Raw genomic sequence first — 23,694 nt, forward strand, 5'->3', positions numbered from 1 at the left:
GGCACCCCAAGCTTGTTGGATCAGGTGAGTTGGTCCACCTGGGCTCTGCTACGGATTGCAACGCTCAGGTGGCTTCCCACCTTGGCAAGAGCTTGGAGAGGGGACCGGGTAGGGCTGTGGTCCTGCCACATCTGGAGGGGGGGTCTCAATCTCAGGGAGCCCTGAGGTCCACTAGGTGCATCATGAAACATCTGCAAGCCAACGGACCTAGCTCAGAAAGCACCAAGGACCCCCCAGTTCTCCTCCTCTGCTCCGTCATCTTCACTCTCTTCTAACACTGAAGAGGTTACCTAGTTGGGTCATGAAACACCTTGCAGGAGAACAACCAAACTCTGAGACCACCGAGGACCCCATAGTCATCTTCCTCCTCCTCCTCCCGTCCTCCTCCTCCTCCTCTTCTTTCCTCCTCCTCCTAAACTATTTCTCTTTATTTTCCCCCAAACAACTACAGAAGACAAGTTGAGGTACAGGTAATAACCAGAAGCCCCTCAGGTCGCTAAATTCCCAAGCAGGTTCCTTGACAAAATATTGATGAGGATTGTGTCTCCGTTAATTTTTACTCAAAGGAGTAGAAAACTTGTAGATTGGTTGGCTAGTTAACGTGCTAGTTAAAATGTGCGTAAAACAGCCACTGGCAAAAGGCAGATTATGGAGTGGAGGGGGCACAACTGCAATCCTAATCAGATTTAATTACATTTGGTATGAATCAAGACTCCACTGAAGTCAATGCACTTCCTTTGAATAAGATTTAATTCATGAAATGCTGGTTTTAAGAAAAACTGTAGAACCCTAGCTGTTAAATCAGAAATGCAGACTTAAAAAGATTATCCTAAAACTATTAATCATAAAGTCTGTCCAAATAAGAACTGCTTGTTTTGTCTAATTTCTATCTTAATATTTGCACACCTTAAAATCTGAAAGCTTCACTGTTACCTCATTCCTTTGGCAGAGCCAATGGGGCCTTTATTACGTTAATAGCTGTTATAGTTGTTCTTGAGAGTATCAAGAAAAAGTAAATTCTAGATGCATTGCATGAAGCTAATAAGTGTGTTTAGTTTGCATAGCTTATTCAAACCACAATTAAAGCCAATCATGGCTTGTTCATTTTTTTTCTAGAGTTCTTCTCCCTTCCTGCCCAATGCAAGTCTTCGGAGAAGACCAATGTGGTAGCCATACTTAAGACTGCTTGTTGACAAAAAGACCAGAACACTGTAATTTTGAGGACAACAATCAAATTCATTTCAAATTTTCTAAGAAAGGTATTCCAACTCACTTTTTCAATACAGCCCAGACAAAATCCCCCCTTAACAGCGTGAAGGTAAAGTGAAATAAATTATACAGGAAGAATCTTTTCCTCTTAAAGGGACCAGGAGCCCTTTGAAGAAGTCCCGATAAATATGTTTGTGCAAATGTGTTTTTGCTAAAGAATCCTCTAGGTAGAAACTTTCTCATTTCATTTTTGTATCTGGTTTGGCTCTGCAACCCGACAGGACAGACACAGACAGACTTCAGAGGATAATTAGGACTGCAGGAAGAACAATTGCTACCCATCTGCCTTCAATAGTGGACCTGTATGAATCAAAAAGAGGGCTGTGAAAATATTTACAGACCCCTCACATCCCGGATATAAACTGTTTCAACTCCTTCCCTCAAAACGACGCTATAGAGCACTGCACACCAGAACAACTAGACACAAGGACAGTTTTTCCCTGAACGCCATCACTCTGCTAAACAAATAATTCCCTCAACACTGTCCAAATATTTACAGTCTGCATTACTATTAATCCCCTCCCACTTGTGACCTGTATGACTATAACTGTCGCTTGTATCCTTACAATTTTATATGGACTGTTTCCTAGTATGATTTGATTGCTTATTGCACCCTATAACTATTATTAAGTGTTGCACCGGATGATTCTTGACGAATGTATCTTTTCTTTTATGTACACTTGAAAGCATTTGCACCAAGACAAATTCCTTGTGTGTCCAATCACACTTGGCCAATAAAAAATTCTATTCTGTTCTATTCTAATTCTAATTCTATTCTATATTCTGCACCTTGTGTCTGCCAGAGTTTGCTAGGGAAGGCCATTGTGAACGTGCTTGTTCTTCGCTGAATTGTCCAAACATACGCTCCTTCCATTTTCTCTTACTTAGGATTGCAAACAACCCAGTGCCAGTGAGTCACTTAAAAAAAAAAAGGGCAAAAGCAAAGCAGTTTCATCCCTTTGTCCTCTTGGGACTCTTGTGCCTTTAAGAGATCGCTTCCTGCTATTTGAGCTGGGGAATAGATAGGAACATTCTCTATTTTAATTGTTTTTGTCATCCCTTTATTTTTATACATATGCAAGGCACAGAACCTATCTAATACATCTTCTTCCTATTTTCCCCACAATGCTATGAGGTGGCTTGGACTGAACTGGCCCAGTCACCCAGCTGGCTTTCATGCCTAAAATGGGACTATGTCTCCCAGTCTCCTAGTTTTTAGGCCAGGACCTTAACTCACTCCACCAAACTGCATTCTGATTAGCAAGTTTGCTTTGAAAATGTAGCTTGCTTTCTTTCTTTCTTTCTTTCTTTCTTTCTTTCTTTCTTTCTTTCTTTCTTTCTTTCTTTCTTTCTTTCTTTCATTCTTTTTCTTTCTTTCTTTCTTTTGTTTGTTGCCTTTTTATTCCATAGGCAGCAACATGCAGCACTCCCATTGTCTGGAATCACAGTCTTGTGTTTAATCTGAGGGGATCTGTCCCAAAACAGGGAAACACGAAAGGAAAATAAAAAAAAAAGTAATGTGAAAGTTGAATGCTTCTGATACTTAACAGCTTTCTGTAGTAAATAAGTACAAAAAGTTTCACATCATCACCCTGTCTGGGATGCAAACTTTCCGTTTTGATATCTGAATTACTGCAAGAAAGGAAGCCTTTAAAAACTGTTCCCCCGTCTCCTGCAAAGGGTCTCTTATGCATATAAATATCCTTGCTCTCCGTTTTCTTTTCCAAAGACCAGAGCTGCAGCTGCAGTTCAACTGGGTGATCCGAGACTGGTTTCTGAATTCTGAACAAGGGCGTTGAAGGAGCTTGGCGTCACGCTGATCATGCCATCATTTTGGGGAGTTTCACCCTGCAAGAAATCGTCTTCCTCTTCACCTTTGCCCTGCACAAAAACACACCACAGTTCAAAAGAAAAAGGCAATACAGTGACTTAAAACAGCACCTCCCCAGTAGTGGGATTCAATTTTTTTTTTTACTACCGGTGCTTTGGGCATCTTGGTGGGTGTGGCAGGGAAAGGATACTGCAAAATCCCCATCCCACCCCACTAACCTGCTTTCCAGCTCCGTTCTCCTGGGCAGGGCAACCAAAGAAGACCCAGCCGATCAGCTGGGACTCAATGGGAGACGGAGAATAGGTGGGGTTGGCGGGACCAGTCAGAGGTGGGATTTGCCAGTTCTCCAAACTACTCACATTTTCCGCTCCTGGTTCTCCAGAACTGGCTGAATACCACCTCTGTACCTCCCCACTTTGGCCATTTGAAGATGTGTGGACTTCAACTTCCAGAATTCTCCAGCTGGCTGAGGAATTCTGGGCATTGAACTTCACACATCTCGTAATGGCCAAGGTTGGGAGATACTTGCTCTGCCCTGGAGTTGCGGGGTGGTTGCTGAACTACCATCTCAGGAGAATCAAGGACGCTGAAAATGCTGGAGTTCACAACATCTGGGAGCTGCAGGTTCCCCACTGATGATCTAAGCTGACCTCCTTCAACTGAAGCCCCCCCCAGATGTGTGGGAATTAGCAAACTTCCCAGCCCAAAGGAGAAGCAAATATTCTTCGCAAGGACACCGGCTGAGGGAGCTTGAACGAAACTGCTCACCTCACTGGGTTCTGCTGTCTCTTTGAGGTCCTCAGCACTTTGCTCTTCCCAAAACTGATACAAAGGATTGATTGTGTTCTTTGACCTGAGAAATAGGAGATAAGAAAGAGGCCAGGAGAGGGAAAGTCGAACAAGAGGTGTTGCTTAACAGGAACTGTAGAGTTGGAAGTACACAACATTTAGTTGATGAGAGATACCGTTTCTCCTGAAAATACGACCTACCCTGAAAATAAGTCCTAGCTTGATGTTTATGTGTGCCAATAGAAGCCCTACCCCCAAAAATAAGCCCTAATTAAGATCCCACCCATTCCAGAGTGTAGGGGTAAAAATTAAGCTAGGGTGAGGATGGGGGAGTGGGGGCTGGAGCTGCCCTACAACTTATCTTTGGACAGTTGTACTCAGGCCTTGCACACCCCAACACTTGCCTCGCCTAGCAAGGCTTTCCTGAAGGCCTCTGTAGCCAATAACAAAGCTTTGGATCGATCCAGAGCTCTGTTATTGGCTGCAGTGGCCTTCAGGAAAGCCTTGCCAGCCACAGTAGTAGTTCCTAAAAGCCTCTGACAGCAAAAAGGAGGCCGGGGAAGACGCACGCAAGTGAGGTTAGTCAGTCAGTGGATGGCATCCCCCGAAAATAAGACCTGGTGCCTTTTTTGGTGGCAAAAAAAATATAACAGGGTCTTATTTTCGGGAAAACATGGTATACAAAGGAGAAATGGGCTTCCAAGGTTGACTCTAAATTAGGGGTCCTAATTTGCACAAAAATACAGCAACCTTGAAGCCCTGTTAGGAGATGGGCTGTGACGTTTCCAATTATAATGAAGCGTTGCTAAAGTCTTTTCTGTATAAATGTTCAGAAGTCACCACTGCCTATCTATTTTTGCTCGTCTTACACAACCGATAAAACACAACCCTGCTTTTTACATATATATAATGTGGCCAAAATTCAGTTGTCTTGAACTCTTCCAAGGAGATAGATCAGTATTTCACTGCCTGTGCCTTTCCAGATATGTGTCAGGATTCTGGCAGTTACCCCCATTTAAATCATGAGTCTCGAGCCAAACTTAAAAAGGATTTATTGGGAGTTAACATGTCTGGCACTGCCTGGGTGTAGCCCAACTCTGAGGCACATCATTCATTGTCACCCTTGACCCTGGTTTTCCCTCCAGCCCCTGGGTATATCATAATTCATATTCTCCAATGGGACACATCCATAGCCAAGAGTCATCAATCATGCTCTTATTAGAATTTTGCTTGGCAGAAACTTCAGTCACCTAGTTACTATCTTTGAAAACATCTGTGGAATGCAATTTCGATTCACAAACTACTGCACCGCTTCCCCCTCCCTTTCTGATGGCAACTCTAAAAAGACCACAGAAATATTTTATGAGTTGACAATATGATGGACTTCCAAGTCCCGCGATTCCTAGTCAGCAGAACCACTGACTATAACTGCTGATAGTGAATACCCAAGGTGTTTGGAAGGCAGGAGATGAAACAAACAGGGGGTCAAAAATAAATAAATCACAGCTTGCCCACTGGATTTGAAAAGAACTAAAAAGCATGTTTGGGGTGAGGGTTGCCCATTTCTCAACCAGGTACCTTTTAAGAATGTAAGGATCGAACGGGAAAAAACTGTCAAGTGGGTTTGTGGCTGTCTCAACAGACTCTCCTCCACAGCTGCTTCGGACAACTGGCACTGTCTGTCTCCGGTTTCTCTCGATGATGGTGTCACAGAAGGCCACCTGGTACTTCCTGGAGGAGGAGGAGGAGGAAAAGGAGGGAAACAGAAGTTAATTTTAAATTCACAAACGCTCATCCGCCTGTTTCCTCTACATTTCACAAGAGCTTCTCAGGGCAAGGTATGGAAACACCTTCTTCCCTTGGCTACCTGGGAGCTTCTCTTTCTTCACTCCAGTACTGTAATTGCTTTCTTCTGTGTTAGTAAGGATACCATATCTTGAGCTACTGCTGTTTTCTCTTTCCTTAACTTTCCTCCTTTGGAAAAGATCCAAATGATTGGGAAAAGATCCCCAGGATGTCAGTGGAATAAGGGTAGTTTCTACCAGGAAGCAGGATTTTTTTTTCTTCCTTCTCAATTTTTTTTTCCTTCTCTCCTTTCTCCAGGTACAGAGGAAGAAATATGAGATTGCTATCTTTGCACTGGCTAGCCTAGGAACATGGAAATGGAGTAGGCCCAGGATCTGGGTCTTCAAGAGGTTAATAAACATTTCTTGATGCATCAAATCCTCTGTCTGCTTGAGCAACAGCAGGAGCTGCAGATGAGATGTCTCTACATTTTCGCATTCAAGAAACACCTTAGATCAAGGATGTCCAACTTTGGCAAGTTTAAGATTTGTGGATTTCAATTCCCAGAATCCCCATTGCTAGCTAGGGAATTCTGGGAGATGAAGTCCACAGGTCTTAAAGTTGCCAAGGCTGGATACCTTTGTCTGAGATTGATTTAAAACACGTAAGAAGGAAAAATGTGTCCCACTAACACCCCATTTCTATATTTATTCAACAAATAGTCCTTCTACAACCCACTCCAAAGTTTACAGTGATTTTTGACGTAAATAAATGCATTTAATAAATAAGCAAACTTTGCAAGAAAGAAAACAATTGTACCTGGTCAGGGCAGCAAAGAGACTCACAATGGTTGGCAAGCAGACCTTCAGAGGGTTTAACTGACACAGAACGATGCGTTCAAAGTTTAAGCTTTGTAAGTAGGCCAAACCTTGAGAACATAAGACCAGAGGAATTTACTACATCGAATCTGAGCTTTCTATGAAGTGCCACAATTTACAAAATTTGATTCTAACAGAAATACATTTAAGTTTTTCTGATGTTGCAGAGGCTTCTAAAAGACACCATTCTCCGGGAAACATGGCGTAGCAGATTCTTAGTGGATCAATGTGGACAATGCATATAGATAGTCCTCGATTTACAACCATTTGTTTAGTGAACTTTTTCAAAGCTACAAAAGCACTGAAAAAAGTTTGAAACAGCACTGGAAAAAGTAGGCCGTCTTGTGGTCCGCCGGCAGCCTGTGCAGACGACAGCGGAATTGTACAGTGGGGAAGAATGGGGACCAGTCTGGGAGTCTGGGGAGGATTCAGACGAGGGTCCTACATTAGATGCAGGGATGGGGCCAGGACCATCTGGGAGTGGGGTGCTGACTCCGGAGCCTTCAGAATCTGGCAGCAGTGAGGCTGAGGAACAAGGGGAGCCTGTTCCCAGCTTGCGTATGCGCAGAGCTGCTAGAAGGTGAAAGCAGATGAGACAAAAGGGGTGACTCAGGAGTAAGGCTGGGAGGCGATTGCCCCTCCTATAAGACATAAAGGAAGTGCAAAGGTAGAGAAACCTTTGCAGGAAGCAAAGTGGTTTGTTCTGTTCGGATTAATCCTTGAAGCTCTACGTGGACTTTGTACTTTGGTTGTTTTTTTTACAGTTAATTTGGCACTTTAGTTGTTGGCAGCAATTCAAAGGAGAGAAAGGTGGGTGCTTATCTCGAGGGATTGTTTGGGACTCACTACAGGCTGGGAATGAACATAATTCCCAGCGTTGAAATAAAACAAGAGTTGTTTCGACTAAGTGTGTGCTTAATTACGGTCTCAGGAAGCCTTGGTCAGAACAGGCTATTTGTGGGAAGGTAATGATTCTAGGCTAATTCCTCTCTTGACTCCACCCCAGGCTCTGCCTGTCCTTCTCCTACATCTAGGTCCAAAACGGACATGTTCTACCCATCTCTTCTCCTTGTCTGGTGAATTTCTGCTCACCTTTCTTGAGGTTTCCATCCAGGATCTGCTTGTGGCGAAAGATGACTATGTAGAACACAGCCTGGCAGGCTGCATAGAACGGACCGTGGAGCGCAACATCACAAAATGCTCGGGACCCCGTGCCCTGGTTGTCGATGTAGGTGTGCAGCCAGCTAACCAGGAGATCTAAGCAGGCTTTCACTGTCCTGAAATGATTTTAAAAAATAAAACCTGGCTAAGTAACCAGAAGTGGGCTGACATCTTTGGGATGTAGCCCTATTTGGCAGGTTAATCCATCCCGAGGATCACTCTTGTGAGCTACTTACACAATGGGAATAAACTTGGCCCGTGCCAAAAAACTGCCAATGAAGTTCCCAGTGGTTTGCCGGATGACAGGAGGAACATTTGGATTCTGTAGTTTTTTCCAGAGATGCTCCAGAAAAGCCTCTGCAATTATCTGGAGGACATACAAAGCTATTAAGGCTGGGGCAGTGGCCACAGGTATCAGTCAGTCAATTAAGGGGAAAAATTAACTATAAATAATTGGAAATCAAAAATCAAAGGTTTATTTTATTTATTTGTTAAGTTTATTTGCCCCCTATCTTGCTGTGGGACTACTCTAGGTGACTTACCACAATAAAAAGGAAGAAAAATGAAAAGGCGTTCAAACAGAAGTAAATTAATGGAACAATAAAGCAAACAATGACAAAGGAACAGAACAAGAATTAAATACATCAATAGTTACCAATGTGCTTCTTGTCCAATTAAACCAAAAGCAAATAACTATTTTCTGTCAGAGATTTTGGGTGAGGTCAATAGCAGGATGTAACTTGGCAAGTTTTAGCCAGTTTCACATAAAGGCTAGGAAGATCTAGTTAAAGGGAGAAGGAAGAGAATAAAAGTTTATTTGGTTACTTACCAGTCTGAAACTACAGAGGTAGAACATGATGAACTGCACATGACATGATCCGTGGGTGGTTAAAATCAGCTTATCAAATATAGCCACAAGGTCTCGGTATAAGTCTTTGGTGTTGCCAACGTCAATTTTCCCTAGGAATAAAAACATTTATGTTGCCTGGAATTATAGGCTAAGAAAAATGAGGAACTTTTTAAAAAGGCTGTTCGTTTGTCCAACTTTCAGATGCTGAATGTTCTACAATTAATATAACTAACTATAAGGTGCATCCTCTGAAAACCATGAAGGGGTGAAGATTGTCCTTAATTAGAAGAACTTGAATTGGCTTAAGAGAAACAGAAACTGTGGAGCTAAAAGATGACGTGATTTCCACTTACATGCCCAAATTATGAATTATGGCAATGTGCTACAACATCATCCAGGAATTCCTTTCAAGGGGTCGCCTACATTAAGCCCAAATGCTCAGCTGAGCACTGCCAAATAATGCTTGGGAAACGGCCCCAGGCTTATTACCGTTAACGTAGCAGACATCTTTAATGTAGGAAAACATCACAATCATCAAGATGTCGAGGCGCTCTGCAATGGGGTGAGCCATCACGTCACTCTTCTCTGGATTCTCCGCATCTTCATCCTATTGAAACCAAAACCCGGCTAAATTCAGGTAGTCCTCAAACTTACAACAGACTTTCTGACAGTGAGAACAATCAACCAATGGAACAGAGGTTGTGGGAGCTTTATCACTGGAAGCTTTCAAGAAGAGACTGGACTGCTATCTGTCAGAAATGCTTGGGTGGGGGGTTGGACTAGATGACCTACAAGGTACCTTCTAACTTCTCTTCTCTTTTTCTATTCTATTTTTTCATTCCATTATTCTATTCTATTCTATTCTATTCTATTCTATTCTATTCTATTCTATTCTATTCTATTTCTATTTCTATTATTTCCTTATTCTATTCTATTCTGTTCTATTCCTTTATTCCACTCCACTCCATTCCTTTATTCCATTCCATTCCATTCCATTCCTTCATTCCATTATTCTATTCTATTCTATTCTATTCTATTCTATTCTATTCTATTCTATTCTATTCTAACCGTTCAAAGTCGCAACAGCCCTGAAAAAAAATGACTTATGACTGCTTTTCACACTTGCAACCATTACAACATCCCATGCTCATGTAATCAAAATTCAGATGTTTGGCAACTGACTCATATTTATGACGATGGCAGTGTCACGGGGTCAGGTCACAAAAGGGGACCTCCTGACAAGCAAAGTCAGTGGGGAAGCCAGATTCAGATAACAACCGTATTGCTACCTCAATAACTGCAGTGATTCGCTTAGCAATGATGGCAAAAAAAATAGTGAAATGGGACAAAACTCACTTAACAAATGTTTCACTTAGTGATATATATTTTGTTTGTGACTTGAGGATTACCAGTAATTTGCAATTCACAGGAAAGATGAGTTAAGTGAAAATGTTCTTGCTCATTTTAAGTCAGCTGCACATTGGATTAAGGCCTGCTCTCTGAGTAATGGACCGTGAATATCCCTTTGCCCAAGCTAAGTTATAAACCAGAGGTCGCCAACCTTTTGGACCTCAGAGACCACCAAACTCATAATTTTAAATCCCGCGGACCAGAGACTCTGGGAAAATCCCCCACCCCATTTTCCTACCGATCAATCGTTCTTTATTTGGGATCGCAGGATACCAATTCCATTTCCATTCTCAGGGAGAGAGAGAGAGAGAGAGGGAGAGACTTTTGGCTTCATGCAAGGAAAACAGCAGAAGCAGCGGAAGTCTTTCTTTCTCTGCCCCAAACTCCACCAGAAATGAGTTTTTGTGAGACTTGTCGCACTGGCGCAGCCTCTTGGAGCAGGATGCCTTACAGGGTCCCAAAGACTCATTTCTGGCAGAGTTTGGGGAAGAGAAAGAAAGACTTTTACTGCTTTCCTTGCGTGCAGCCAAAAGCAGAAGAAAGAAGTGGAAGGAAGCAGCCCGGTGGCCAGGCCAGGCGAGTGGGGCAAGTTCCCCCCCTCCGCCCTTTCTCCCCTCACTACCTCATGTTGTTTGCAATGCAAGCGACGCAAGCCTTGTGTTCCCACAGGCCATGTGGGCGACGCAGCCTTGTGTTCCTGCGCAGCCTGGATTAGTTAGTTTACTTTATTGTTATTGCACCTCGTACAACGAAATCAAACGCCATCTTCAGTGCACATCATGACCATGAAAATAAACACAAAAACACATCCTTCACACTCCACATTAATTGCTTGGGGTATGTGTGTGTGTGTGCTTTGGGAGTGACATTTATCTGAGGACCACCAAAATTTTCTTGTGGACCACCAGTGGTCTGCTCACTGGTTGTCGACCACTGCTATAAACTATGGTTTCCAAGTCACTTGAGTTACATTGAGGCTTATGTGGTTTGGGTTGAAAAAACACCGTACAAATCCAACTCTTGGGCTGCAATTAGGAGCTCTGATAAAGACGGGCAACTACAAATCAGACCCAGCCTACATGTAGCATCTGAGCTCACTGCCAAATGTGTCCTTTTTATGTTAACACACAAAGCAGGTTACAATAAAACTCATCTAGTTACGATTTGAGTAAGAGAACTTTGAAGCAGCAATGGGAATCAACTCCAAGATTAAAAATTGGTTACATCTCCTGCTAAGAAACTATTCCTTAAAAGGGTTAAAAAAAGCTATTCGGCCCGTAAGATTTAAGATAATGAGTGTATGTGTGTGCGCACACATGTATTGATACCGTTTAATGAACAAACTTACCATGTTGAACAGTCCCTTCTCATTGCTTCCTTCTTCGTCTTCTTCGGCAGCTTCAATATCTTTTCTTGGGGCACTTACCTGTTGAATTAAAATGGGATGAGCTTGAGTGTTTCTGAAGTTATAGTCAAGGTACAGAACTGTATAACAAGTGAGGGGTCTTTGGTGCTCTCTGAGCTTGGCTGTTTTCTTGCAGACGTTTCATTACCCAAACTAGGTAACATCACCAGGGCTGGGAGGAGAGTGTTCAAGGAAGCAAGAGCAAACCACGCTCCTTCTAGCACTGATGATGTTACCTAGCTGGGTAATGAAACGTCTGCAAGAAAACAACCAAGCTCAGAGAGCATCAAGGGCCCCTTCATTTCAACCCTGAGCTGCAAATATTCTCCTTTATCAATGTATAACAAGTATATTCCTTATCTCACTGCCCAATAATTCAGTAAATACAAACAGAGCAGTATCGTTTACTGAAGAATATGAAGCTTGTAAAAGTTAAGCCAGTTTTTGCAAGGGGAATTATGGAGACCCTTTATAAACAACCACAATTCACAGCATTCTGTACTTACATCAATTTTTAGCAGCTTCTCAACAACCAGCTCCAAAATGTCATGCCTCAACGCTGGGATATATACGCTTATTCGTAGCAAATTATGGAGATAACATTGCTGAAATGGAAGAATTCCCCATGAAAACGCTATCAAGGAATTTTAAAAATCACATCTAGAAAACTAAGCGAAACTAATTTGGGGACCTTCAATTTTTACATCCTATTTAAGCATCATCATGTATTTAAATAAAGAATTCTTTAAAATCCAGTTTTTATCATACTGCTTGGACACAATATATCCACCAGAGATATTTTATCTGAGAAAGCAACTGGGGTTCATACATCAGTGGATTTGTTTATTGTCTATTAAACTGCAACTCATTAATTTCACATATGCTAAGCCACAAGCCATGCTGTGCAAACCAGAATCACTTCTACAGAATGGGAAAATAAAACCAAACCAAACACACTGGGCTTAGCAAAGATAAACAAAACTAATAATTAAATATCCAAAGGAGAAGACGACTTCCTTCACAGTAATAATCATGATGTATCTGAGTTTCTGAGCCGTCAAGATCACATTTTCCACTAACAGATTTTTTTAAAAGCGGCTTTTAATTAAATGAGCAGCAGATACCAGAAGCACTAAAGAATCTACATTTCCAGAAAATCGGGTACTTACTAATGTTCTTTCTGATTTATTAACGAAGGGAAATTTTTCAGCCAGCACTGGCATGAGAAATTGTGGCGTCCTACAACACAGAAAATACAAGCCAGAGATAAGCAAACCCAACCTTTATTTATTTTGTTGTGTGGACTACAGACAAGGTTTAAGGAGGAGCCGAGAAGAGCAAACACAGATTCAGCAATCTTGGAAAAGTGCTCCCAGAACTGATCACACCATTATCAATTCCTAGTCTACAAATGGCTTGAAATGGATAATACTGTTCCCGTCTGTCCTGTGCGTGTTTGATGATTCTGAATGTGTTTAAAGGTTTCCCCTTCTCTATGGAATATCATTTTCTGAGGTACGGTTTACTTTTCCAAAAAAACCCATGGAAACAAGGTTTTGTCAGTGCGCCTAGGGATCATGTATGGAGGTGAAGCCAACCATGTGGTTGGTCTGATTGTGTTGCTGCTACCATGGGATGGGGTTTGATGTTGTGAATGTTTAATGTCATAAGTCGCCCAGAATCCCCTGTTGTGAGAATTGGGTAACCGTATACATTTAATGTCAACTCATAAAATATTTCTATGGTCTTTTTAGAGTCGACAACAGAAAGGGCGGTGGGAGCAGTTAGCAGCTTGCATTCCATAAATAGTTTTCAAAGATAGTTTCCAGGCGACCGAAGTTTCTGCCGCGCAAAATTCTAACTGGAGAGCATGATTGATGATTCTTGGCTATGGATGTGTCCCGTTGGAGAATATGAATTATGATACACCCGGGGTGGGTGGAGGGAAAACCAGGGTCAAGGGTGACAATGAATGATGTGTCTTAGAGTCTGCAGGCAGCGCCGGCATGTTTACTCCTAATAAATCTTCTTTTAAGTTTTCGAAGTTCTGGCTAGAGACTCATGATTTAAATGGGGGTAACTGTTGGAGCCCTGACATTTGCTTAACAATAAATGAATAAAATATTTGCTTTGAAGATGCAGCACGGAGTGGCAATATTCGGATGGCTAGGACAATGTTGGAGAGGTTGAGGTCACATCACTTATATGTAGAGGGCTGGGTTTGTGGTGAAAAGTTAAGGGTTTGCGTTCTAATAGTAATATGTTTATAGGGAGGGATATTCATGTGTTTCCCACCTTAGCACATGGAGGGGCAATGTTGATACTTTCTGGAATCTTGGCTGGATGGGGCTATGTCATGTCAAGTATGAAAGACATGTGAAGAAGCTTCAATTAAACTGGTTGTTAAAAGTTAATGTATAGGAATCCTCTCAATTAACAGTCGAGACCTTGTTAGAATTAGGTTAGGGCAAACAGCACTCAGGTAGGGTTGGGTTTAGTTCTCTTGTGACTATGTAGGGATTCGAGGCTGATCCCCCTTTTTATTCTACCCCCAGGTTCTGCCACTTCTACCTAGGGGCAACCAAAAAGCAGCTTATGTTACACATTGTCTTTCCCGGCCCACAAAATCAAAGATATTTAACTTACAGAGGGACGTATTTCACAATTGTCTGCAATGCTCTGTGGCAGGTAGTGAAGCTCTCGACAACATCTGCAGAGATTGCAAAACAACAGGTCTGGTGTCAACTCGTAAAACATTTTCTCTACACGTTTTATAGTTGTCAACAGAAAGAAGGCACCAGGTTCGGAAAAGGCTGCGCTTGAAAAATGCCGGCCCTTGGTTTGGAGGGTTGCAAAAGAGATCTACGCGATCACGGAGGAGCAATCGCTCAACTGGTCATGATGTCTAAGCAGACTCTAGGTTCTGAACACTGAAGGACCAGGCACATTCAAGATTTATGGGCAATGGGTATAGAATATCCATTGCTAAGTAAGGCAGTTGTTAAGTGAGTTTTGCCTGATTTTATAACCTCTTTTTGCCATGGCAATTAACCGCAGCCATTAAGTGAATCGTCTTCCCGTACTTACTTGGCTTGTCGGAAGCTGGCTGGGAAGGTTGCAAATGATGATAGCAATGGCGCTTAGACTTATACATCATTTCACAGCCCTCTCTCTAAGCGGTTTTTCAGAGTCAGCCTATTTTCCCCCAACAATCTGGGTCCTCATTTTACCGATCTTAGAAGGATGGAAAGATGAGTCAACCTTAAGCCGGTCAGGATCGAACTGCTGGCAGCTGGCAGAATTAGCCTGCAATTCAGCATTCTAACCACTGCGTCACCACATGATCACATGACCCCGGAACATGGCAATTATCGTAAATACATACTGGTTGCCAAGTGCCTGAAATCTGGTCATGTGATCATGGGTATGCTATGATGAGCGTGAGGACTGGCTGTAAGTTGAAGTTAACCTGTGGACTCCAGCTTTTACCAGGACCACCCTGAATCAAGTAACACTCCCTTGGGTGCAGAAACCCAGCTAGAAAAATAAAAAATAATATCCAAAATGGGCAGAGTACATAAGGATAAAAGAAGTCAGTCAAGAAATACAAAAAAGGAAGCACTCACTTTCATCATCGTCTGAATCGGAGATGTCCACGTCATTCTCCCGGATGGTTATTCGGGCTGGGTAAAAACAAGAGGGGCTTGTAATCAGTTATCTAGTTGATCCACAAAAAAGCCTTGCAGAACATTTTATGATCAATCAAAAACACAGTTTTCCTTAAGAGGTTTACAACTGCTCCCTTGGGGGCTGTGAACCCAAGTTTCCTTGCTTCGAATTCCTATTATAAATTCTAAAATAAACAAATGAGAAACCACAAGTGCTATTTTTAATCGGGGCAAAAAGGCAATCTTACCTACTAATCGAAAATGAAATAGCATGTTTTTTTGGCAAGACAAATTATTATTACTACTACTATTATTGGCTAGCACGGATGATGTCAGAGAGCAGCGAGGACTCCTCAAGACAGATTTTATTATTATTTTTTTGTAACACTGAAGAATTATTTTTCCCTCCTCCAAAGTAGATTCGTTCTATTTGAGGTGAGGTATACAAGAGAGTCTTTCTGTTTCCTGTTACTTGTTTTTTAAGTTGGGTATTTGCGTTCTTAGGGGAGGATGGTTAATTTTTTTTGGGGAGGGGGAGCTATTAAATATTTTATATTCTATTTCTTTCAAGTAAAAGTGGGGAAAAAAAATACTTACGTGGTACAAAGTGCGAGACGATCATTGCCAGGCATGGCCTAAGATAGATTGTCTGAGCAGACACTAAATTACTCAGGAAAGCTAGATATTCTTCCACCACAGACTGGCTTCTTCTCAACCATGGCACTTTCTACATTTTTAGAGACAACAGGATCAGAAATTGGGAGCATCTGTTGTGCCCCTCCCCGCCTGCCCCCAGTCCAAAGCAAAAAGCACACCCAATGCAATCGGATAATTCTTACCAACAGGATGGTAATTAGTTGTTCAAACTCCTTGGTCAAAAATGTAATAGAAGACCGGAATTCAGAGAGCCAGTTAATAATCTGATCATCCTAAAAATAGAAGCCATTGTATCTTAATTACTGAATCACGTTGGCTGTCAAAAAGTTTTAGCTTGGGGTGGGGGAAGAGATTAGTTTGTTTTTAAGATAAAGACCATTAGACTAAGAGCCTGCCACGTTGCTTGTCACAAGTGTGACAGCTAGATTAGCCTCTCAATTTTAAAACAGCAGAAGAATTAAAGTTTTGTGGGGTCCCTGGTGCTATCTGAGCTTGGTTGTTCTCTTGAAGACGTTACATTACCCAACTAGGTAATATCATCCGTGCTAGAAGGGAGTGAGGTTTGCTCTTTGTCTTCCTTCCAGCACTGGAGTTATCTAGTTGGATGATAAAATGTCTGCAAGGAAACAAGTTTAGAGAGCATCAAGGACCTTCACAGTTCAACCCTGAGCTACAAAAATTTTCTTCTATTTGGAGTTTTGTCCTACACTTTCCTAGGAAAACTATTCACCAGCTGCCTGCAACAGAATGGGAGAAATTAAGTACCTGTGTAATCTAGTTGGACGTTCAAAGAGACCCAATAAATTAGACCCACCTCTCATATGCATATGAAACCTTTTATTTTACTGTCACTGTCATTCTTTTGTCATAGAAGGATGTAGACCCTCCCAGCTGAAATGCTTGGCAAGCTCGCAGGGCTATTTGCAAATGGCAAAGTCCACTGGGTAATGTAGTTTTCCCAATATAGCTGACAGATGACAGAACTAGGTAAACTTGTGATTGCTAAACCTGGTAAATAGTGGTGGAATTTAAGAAAAATGTGTATATAATATTTGGTTTAAAAAATGAATTTATAAATCTGATTGGATTCATCTTCCAGGTTGTGTTTTGGTAACATAATGGCTCATCAGCAATTATAAAGTATAACCCATAAAGAATACGACAAAGAGATTCAAATTATGTATTTCATCCTTTCTTAAATCTAAGGAGGCATTTCAGAGAATTTGAATATTTATAGAAACCTTACTTTTATGTCTGGATCCAACAGCTGATGCTTCAGCAAATCAAACTCAGCGGTCTTGCCCTGAAAGAGAAAACTTTGAGCTCTGCATAAAGAACTCCACCAGGAGCGGTAAGGTGGCCTAGAGGTGGAGCTCTTGCCTCACCATCAGGAGGCTGTGAGTTCGATCCTAGGTAGAGGCAGATATTTCTCTCTCTCTGGGCACACAGGGAGGGCATCCGGCCAGTAAACACTCCAGCTCCATTCAGTTGCCCAGAGTCCACCCCACAAGGGATTATGGGGTCGTCAAAAGTAGATGATTATGATAAAGAACTCCACAAATCCTTTCCCCCAGATATAGCAGAAATAATTCATCAGTGGAGGAAAAACAGTTCCTTGAGGATGAATTATCAGTATTAAAAACAGGAAATAAAATGTCACGAGCGCATCCCATACATTTGATGTGGTTTTTTTTTCCTTGCAAACGCCACCTACAGCCTTACCTGTTGATATTTCAGTAGGATCTCTGCCAAAGTACCACCGAATCTGACCGTCTTCCTCGGTGGCGATCTCAGGAATTCATCCTCAGCCAACATGTCAGAAAATCCTAAAAAAAATAAATAAATTGCAATGTAAGGTCGGCATCTGACCGCGAAAGTTGAAAAAAAAAAAAACGTTTGATTGTGATGAACCTGCTATGAGAACCAACCAGTGTTATTTATGATGGGAGTTGTAGAAGAACCAGGGCCTCGAGTTCTGGCAGGACCATCTGCCCTCCTGGCGCCCAGCAGCCCAAATGCAACGGAAGTGGTGGGGATGATGGGAGTTGTAGTAGAGCCAGGGCTTTATCGCCCTGCCCAAATGCAACAGGTGGTGGTGGGGATGATGGGAGTTGTAGTAGAACCAGGGCTTCACCGCCCTGCCCAAATGCAACGGGCAGTGGTGGGGATGATGGGAGTTGTTCTGGCAGGACAATCTGCCCTCCTGGCGCCCAGCAGCCCAAATGCAACGGCAGTGGTGGGGATGATGGGAGTTGTAGTAGAACCAGGGCTTTATCGCCCTGCCCAAATGCAACGGGCAGTGGTGGGGATGATGGGAGTTGTAGTAGAACCAGGGCTTCACCACCCTGCCCAAATGCAACAGGTGGTGGTGGGGATGATGGGAGTTGTAGTAGAACCAGGGCTTTATCGCCCTGCCTAAATGCAACGGCAGTGATGGGGATGATGGGAGTTGTAGTACAACCAGGGCTTCACCGCCCTGCCCAAATGTAATGGGCGATAGTGGGGATGCTGGGAGTTGTAGTAGAACCAGGGCCTCGAGTTCTGGCAGGGCAAGCCACACCCTCCCAGCTTCGGCCCCTGAAGGGCCAGCAAAACCCCATCACACAGAGCCAGGCACGACTCCTCGGTCTGGCCTACCGCACAGGGCTGTTGTGAAATAGCAGACGACGCAGAAGGAGGGGAAAGCGAAAGAACCCCCACGCCCACCCCGAGTCCTCCACCCCCTCACCCCGTCCTTGCGGCCCGCACTTCCTCTCCCCGCTCGGCGGCCTCCGCCGGCTCAGCCGCGCTCCGTCCTCGCCTCGCGAAACCTCCGCCAGCAGCAGCAGCAGCGCCGCCGTCTCTTCCCCCTCATGCTCCCGGAGAGTAGAGAACCTCCTGCGCGCGCAGCCGCCACTTCCGCCCGACACCGGAAGCGAAAGGCCGCTTCCGCCCGGCTCCTGAAGCTCTTCAAGCTCGCCCTCGAACGCCGCGTTGGCTGGCATCTCCCGAGGCGCCTGCGCAAGAAAAGAGGAGGCTGGGACCGGCTAAAGGGGTTTTATTCTATCCTATATGCCAAGGGTCCCCAAACTTGGCGGCTTTAAGACTTGTGGACTTCAACTCCCAGAATTCCTCTTCCAGTCATGTTAGCTCAGGATTTCAGGGAGTTGAAGTCCACAAGTCTTAAAGTTGTCAAGTTTAAAGACCCTTGCTATATGGGAATAAAAGAAAATATGAGAATCTCCATATAGGCGTTCTCTATGGGAAAATGTCAATAAAATTAAAAAGAACTATATGACATTTTTAATGTTTCTGCTTTCCCCCCAAAAAGGGGGATTTTTTTTTTAAATAAATGCAGTAGATTGCAAACAGTCCAAAGCTTCAAATTTTCCACCGTGTTGCATTTCTTTTGTTTTAAACTTCTGGTTTACTTTTACATCACTTTCCATTCCCCACAAAACCCATGAAGGATAGGTATATTTTTACAAATCAATGTGCAATGTATGGCGAATAGTCAAAAGGAAATGTGGCTCCGGAGGTTGTGGAGGAGGCTGGGGAAGGGCAGAGGCCGGCTGAGCAGTTAGAGGAGGACCCAGGCCTATCCCCTCTCCATCCTAGGGCATGCAGGGAAGAGAAGATAAGGGAGAGACGTTGTCTCCTCGGGCCTTGATCCTCTTCATGGGCTGCAGCTGTGACAACTGAATAAGAGTTTGGACCTGCATACTGGCGATTTGATAAATACTTCTCCTGTTCCGTTGTGAAAATTTCGTCATTGTAGCTTGTTTGGTTTGTTATTTCACCTCTATCTGCTCATTAAGTTCGGACTGTATTGCTTTCTTTCGAAGACTATTTTTGAGTACATTTTATCTCCAACTGAATATTATTGAACAGTGGAGCCAAGTTGGAGGCATTAAAGGACATTTATTTACATTTTGGATTTTGTTACGTTTGTGTTACACTCTGTGTCATCACACATATACTACATGTAGATGCCACCCAACTCCCTGCGGTGGTGTCAATAGTGCCAGCCCAGACCATGGGGTTCAATGGGCAACGCATCCACATTGGGTGGACCGTGCATTGTGGGAATGCAACTCCTAGTAAGCACACCTCCTGCAGAAGGGCAGCACCTAGGTGTACATTGGAGTTTATTGTAGTTTTTGACTGTAGCTTCAAGGTGATGAGTAATTTGGCAATTCTGGTGACTATGTTTACTTTAAAATTTTATTTTATGTTTGGAAGTCCTAATGCTGGTCCACCTGTTATACAGCGGATATCAACCTTGTCCAGGCCCATAAATTAACTTCCACTTCCATAACTGAGCACAGTCCTTTTATGATGCTGTTTGACTGTCTCTGGGCGGCATAAACAGTATTTCCAGGATATTATAAAGTTTTCCAGAGCAGGTAATTGTGTTTATTATTCATCTGTTTGTGTGTGTTTGTGGCATAGAAAATTGAACAATGACCTTGAAGATTCTTCTTTTCCACGATCTTTGGAGTGAGAACTTCCACGTAAATTTGGAAAATTGAAAAATGAAGATTTTTGTTTTCCACGATCTTGGGAGTGAGAACTTCCAGGCAAATCTGGAAAATCAACGAATGACTTTGAAGATTCTTGTTTTCCACGATCTTGGGAGTGAGAACTTCCAGGCAAATCTGGAAAATCAACGAATAACTTTGAAGATTCTTGTTTTCCACGATCTTGGGAGTGAGAGCTTCCAGGCAAATCTGGAAAATCGACGAATGACTTTGAAGATTCTTGTTTTCCACGATCTTGGGAGTGAGAGCTTCCAGGCAAATCTAGGAAAGAAAACAAATTCCACAGGTTACTTCTACGGGACTACTCCTCTTGGAAAGTTGCCTCAATAAAGTAGTTATGAAATGAACAAAGTTGGAGAGGCTTTGACAAGGATCTAGAGATCAAATGCAGGAGTGATCTGATACAAAATGATCCCTCTTTGGCTTAGATAAGATTTTATCACACCCCTTTATCATTTTTATAAATAACTCAAGGCAGCAAACATACCTTACATTCCATCCTCCTCCTATTTTCTCCGTAACAACAACCCAGTGAGGTGTGTTGGGCTGAGAGACAGGGAAAGTCACCTAGCTGGTTTCAGGAGAACTAGAATTCACCGTCTCCTGATGATTGGCCCAGAGTCACCCAGCTGGCATTCCTGGCTAAGACGAGACTAGAACTCCCAGTCTCTTGATAATTGGCCCAAAGTCACCTAGCTGGCCTTCCTGACTAAGGCGGGACTAGAACTCCCCGTCTCTTGATGATTGATGCCCAAAGTCACCCAATCAGTCTTAGTGGAAGTAGAACTCACACTCTCCTGACTTCCAGTCTGGAGTCTTATAGTAACCTACACCAGCACTATACAAATTTCATTGCACATGTGATGTACAACGACAATAAAGACTATCTATCTATCTATCTATTTATTTTCCCACGTCATTATAGTTGTGCATTTAAAGTTGTAGCAACATTTCGGCAGAATCTCATCTGCCATCATCAGGCTTCTGTATTGTGTTCGTCTGGCAGCTGAACACAATACAGAGAGACGAACACAATACAGAAGCCTGATGATGGCAGATGAGATTCTGCCGAACCGTTGCTACAACTTTAAAAGCACAACTATAATGACGTGGGAAAATACCTGAACAAAGCTGAATACCATACATGTAAGTACCCGTGAGAACTTTATATATATATATATATGGATCTTTGGTTATTCGGGTTTTCTCCCGTGTAAGATTGGAAGTATCTAGGCAACGTTTCGATGAAGTCTCATTCATCATCTTCAGGCTTGTGTCTTCGGCTCTGTGCTTCTCAGAGTGAAGAAGTGGCCAACTTGGGGGGGGGGGTGTCCTTCTCATGTGTGAGGAGCATGTGTGAGGAGCACCCCTCTGTGCTTCACTCTGAGAAGCACAGAGCCGAAGACACAAGCCTGAAGATGATGAATGAGACTTCATCGAAACGTTGCCTAGATACTTCCAATCTTACGCGGGAGAACACCCAAATAACCAAAGATCCACATACTAATACCCGCGAGAACCTCAGTATGTGTGTGTGTGTGTGTGTGTGTGAAAACAAACGTTGCCTAGATACTTCGAATCTTACGCGGGAGAAAACCCGAACAACCAAAGATCCACATACAAATACCCGCGAGAACCTCAGAAAACAAATATATATATATATATATATATATATATATATATATATATATATATATATATATATATATATATATATACACACACACACACACATATATATATGAACAAGCTGTATATATGTGTATATATATACGTGTGTATATATTTGTATATATATGTATGTGCATATATTTGTATATATATTTGTGTATGTATGTATGTATGTATATATATATATATATATATATATATATATATATATATATATATATATATACACACATACATACATATACATATACATATACATATATATATACACATACATACATACATACATACATATACACACACACACCGGCTCTTCTTCTGCCTGGTTTTTCCACCCGCCCTTCCACTTCAGGAGCTTCTCTGCCTTGACGGGCAGCCGGGGCTTGAGCCGCTCCAAGCAGCCGAGCAAGGCGGGCATTGTGACGTACCCTGCGAGGCTGCGGGGCCGGCGCTGGAAAAGGAGAAGGCGGGCAGGGCAAAGGGCAGCCTGGCGCTCCGGAGCTCCGAGCCCGAGTCCTGGGTCTGGGACGGCCGCCGCTGCTGCTGCTCCTGCTGCGGCTTCTTCTTTTCCGCCCGGCTGCCGCTGCCGCCGCCGCCGCTGCTGCCGCTGGTGGTGGAGGCGGCGAAGTGGGCGCGGAGGCGGCCGACCTGCGACTGGGCGGAGGTGGAGGCGGAGGGCAGCGAGAAGTGGGCGCTGAAGGCGCGGGCGAGGAGAGCCAACCGCCGGGCGCGCCAGCTCTCCAGGCTCCAGGCGTCGGCGCTCCGCCAGCCCAGCCCCACGTCGTCGCGCAGCTCCTCCAGCGGCACCTCCAGGTTGCCCACGTGCCAGAAGACCCACCAGGGCAGGCTGAAGAAGGCGGCCACGCCGCCCAGGTAGATCAGCAGGTCCGAGACGTCCGTCTCCAGCAAGCCGCCCACCAGCAGCCCGGCTAAGCCCAGCGCGTCGAAGACGAGAGCCAGCCCCAGCGCGCCCCGGCAGCGGCTCCGCTTCCGTCGGGGAGCCTCCGCCGCCGCCATCCACCCGCGGGGACCGGGAGAGCGGCGGGCGGGAGAGAACCCTGCGCCCCGTGGGCGGAGGGCCTCGCGTCACCGGAGAAGCCGCCCCCTCCCTCGGCGCCAGCCGCACCTGGAAGCCCCCAGCCCCTCCCCGCCAGGTACATCCTGGGATAGGTAGGAGGTTCCCGCTGGGAGCACGAGCCAAGGGGAGGAGGGGGGGGCATGATGATCCCCTCTTCTATCCTGGCTGGTCACTAACTAGGATAGGGACTAAGCCAGGAAAGCCTGCAGGCTAAGCCAGACCCGGAGGGGGACATCCCCTCTTCTATCCTAATTGGTCACTAACTAGGATAGGGACTAAGCCAGGAAAGCCTGCAGGCTAAGCCAGACCTGGAGGGGGACATCCCCTCTTCTATCCTAATTGGTTACTAACTAGGATAGGGACTAAGCCAGGAAAGCCTGCAGGCTAAGCCAGACCTGCAAGGGGGCCTCCCCTCTTCCATCCTGGATGGTCACTAACTAGGATAGGGACTAAGCCAGGATAGGGAATTAGCCTGCAGGCTAAGCCAGACCTGTAGGGGCCCTCCCTTCTTCTATCCTGGATGGTCACTAACTAGGATAGGGACTAAGCCAGGATAGCCTGCAGGCTAAGCCAGACCTGGAGGGGGACAGTTGGTCATTTGCACTACTTAGGTGACCCTGAGGAAACAGACAAACCTCCAAGTGGCCTCAATGACTCTCTTAAAGAATGCAAATAACCAACTGTCTTCAAGGAATATCAATCCTTCCATTCCCCACCATCCA

General features: G+C 43.9%; 2 protein-coding genes across 3 annotated transcripts; both read right to left on the reverse strand.

Annotated features, from left to right (window-relative positions):
* Positions 1-2,307: 2,307 nt before the first annotated feature.
* Positions 2,308-18,621, reverse strand: RRN3 (RNA polymerase I transcription factor RRN3). The gene is made up of 18 exons (XM_026704243.2): positions 18,432-18,621; positions 17,426-17,529; positions 16,950-17,006; positions 15,886-15,975; positions 15,644-15,773; positions 15,005-15,061; positions 14,025-14,088; positions 12,548-12,617; positions 11,885-11,983; positions 11,322-11,399; positions 9,053-9,170; positions 8,543-8,673; positions 7,950-8,080; positions 7,645-7,829; positions 6,494-6,602; positions 5,468-5,620; positions 3,869-3,953; positions 2,308-3,150 (listed from the first exon to the last, which is right to left on the reverse strand). Exons 2-18 carry the CDS (start codon positions 17,516-17,518, stop codon positions 3,019-3,021), a joined length of 1,782 nt encoding a protein of 593 aa, XP_026560028.1. The 5' UTR covers positions 17,519-17,529; positions 18,432-18,621; the 3' UTR covers positions 2,308-3,018.
* Positions 18,622-19,583: 962 nt separating this feature from the next.
* On the reverse strand, positions 19,584-22,952 carry LOC113439001 (uncharacterized). Of its 2 annotated transcripts, XM_087912356.1 has the most exons (3): positions 22,323-22,952; positions 20,263-20,484; positions 19,889-20,196 (listed from the first exon to the last, which is right to left on the reverse strand). In XM_087912356.1, the coding sequence occupies exons 1-3, from the start codon at positions 22,909-22,911 to the stop codon at positions 20,102-20,104; spliced, it is 906 nt and encodes a 301-aa protein (XP_087768482.1). In that variant the 5' UTR covers positions 22,912-22,952; the 3' UTR covers positions 19,889-20,101. The 2 variants fall into 2 exon arrangements, with proteins under 2 accessions (XP_026560418.2, XP_087768482.1); XM_026704633.2 differs by having other exon boundaries at positions 19,584-20,484.
* Positions 22,953-23,694: the final 742 nt, after the last annotated feature.

The sequence above is a fragment of the Pseudonaja textilis genome, chromosome 14 (genome assembly GCF_049901715.1).
Source record: "Pseudonaja textilis isolate UNSWEBS1 chromosome 14, rPseTex1.2, whole genome shotgun sequence".
Taxonomy (NCBI): domain Eukaryota; kingdom Metazoa; phylum Chordata; class Lepidosauria; order Squamata; family Elapidae; genus Pseudonaja; species Pseudonaja textilis.

Excerpts from the sequence above, each read along its gene's own strand:
- RRN3 (XM_026704243.2), bottom strand. The coding sequence starts at position 17,518 with ATGTTGGCTGAGGATGAATTCCTGAGATCGCCACCGAGGAAGACGGTC. Across the intron at positions 8,674-9,052 it reads AGATGTCTGCTACGTTAACG|GGAAAATTGACGTTGGCAAC; the intron begins GTAATAAGCCTG and ends TTTTATTCCTAG. Across the intron at positions 3,151-3,868 it reads AGACAGCAGAACCCAGTGAG|GGCAAAGGTGAAGAGGAAGA; the intron begins GTGAGCAGTTTC and ends GTTTTTGTGCAG.
- LOC113439001 (XM_026704633.2), bottom strand. The coding sequence starts at position 22,911 with ATGGCGGCGGCGGAGGCTCCCCGACGGAAGCGGAGCCGCTGCCGGGGC. Across the intron at positions 20,485-22,322 it reads CGGCCCCGCAGCCTCGCAGG|ATTTGCCTGGAAGCTCTCAC; the intron begins GTACGTCACAAT and ends TTTCTTTCCTAG.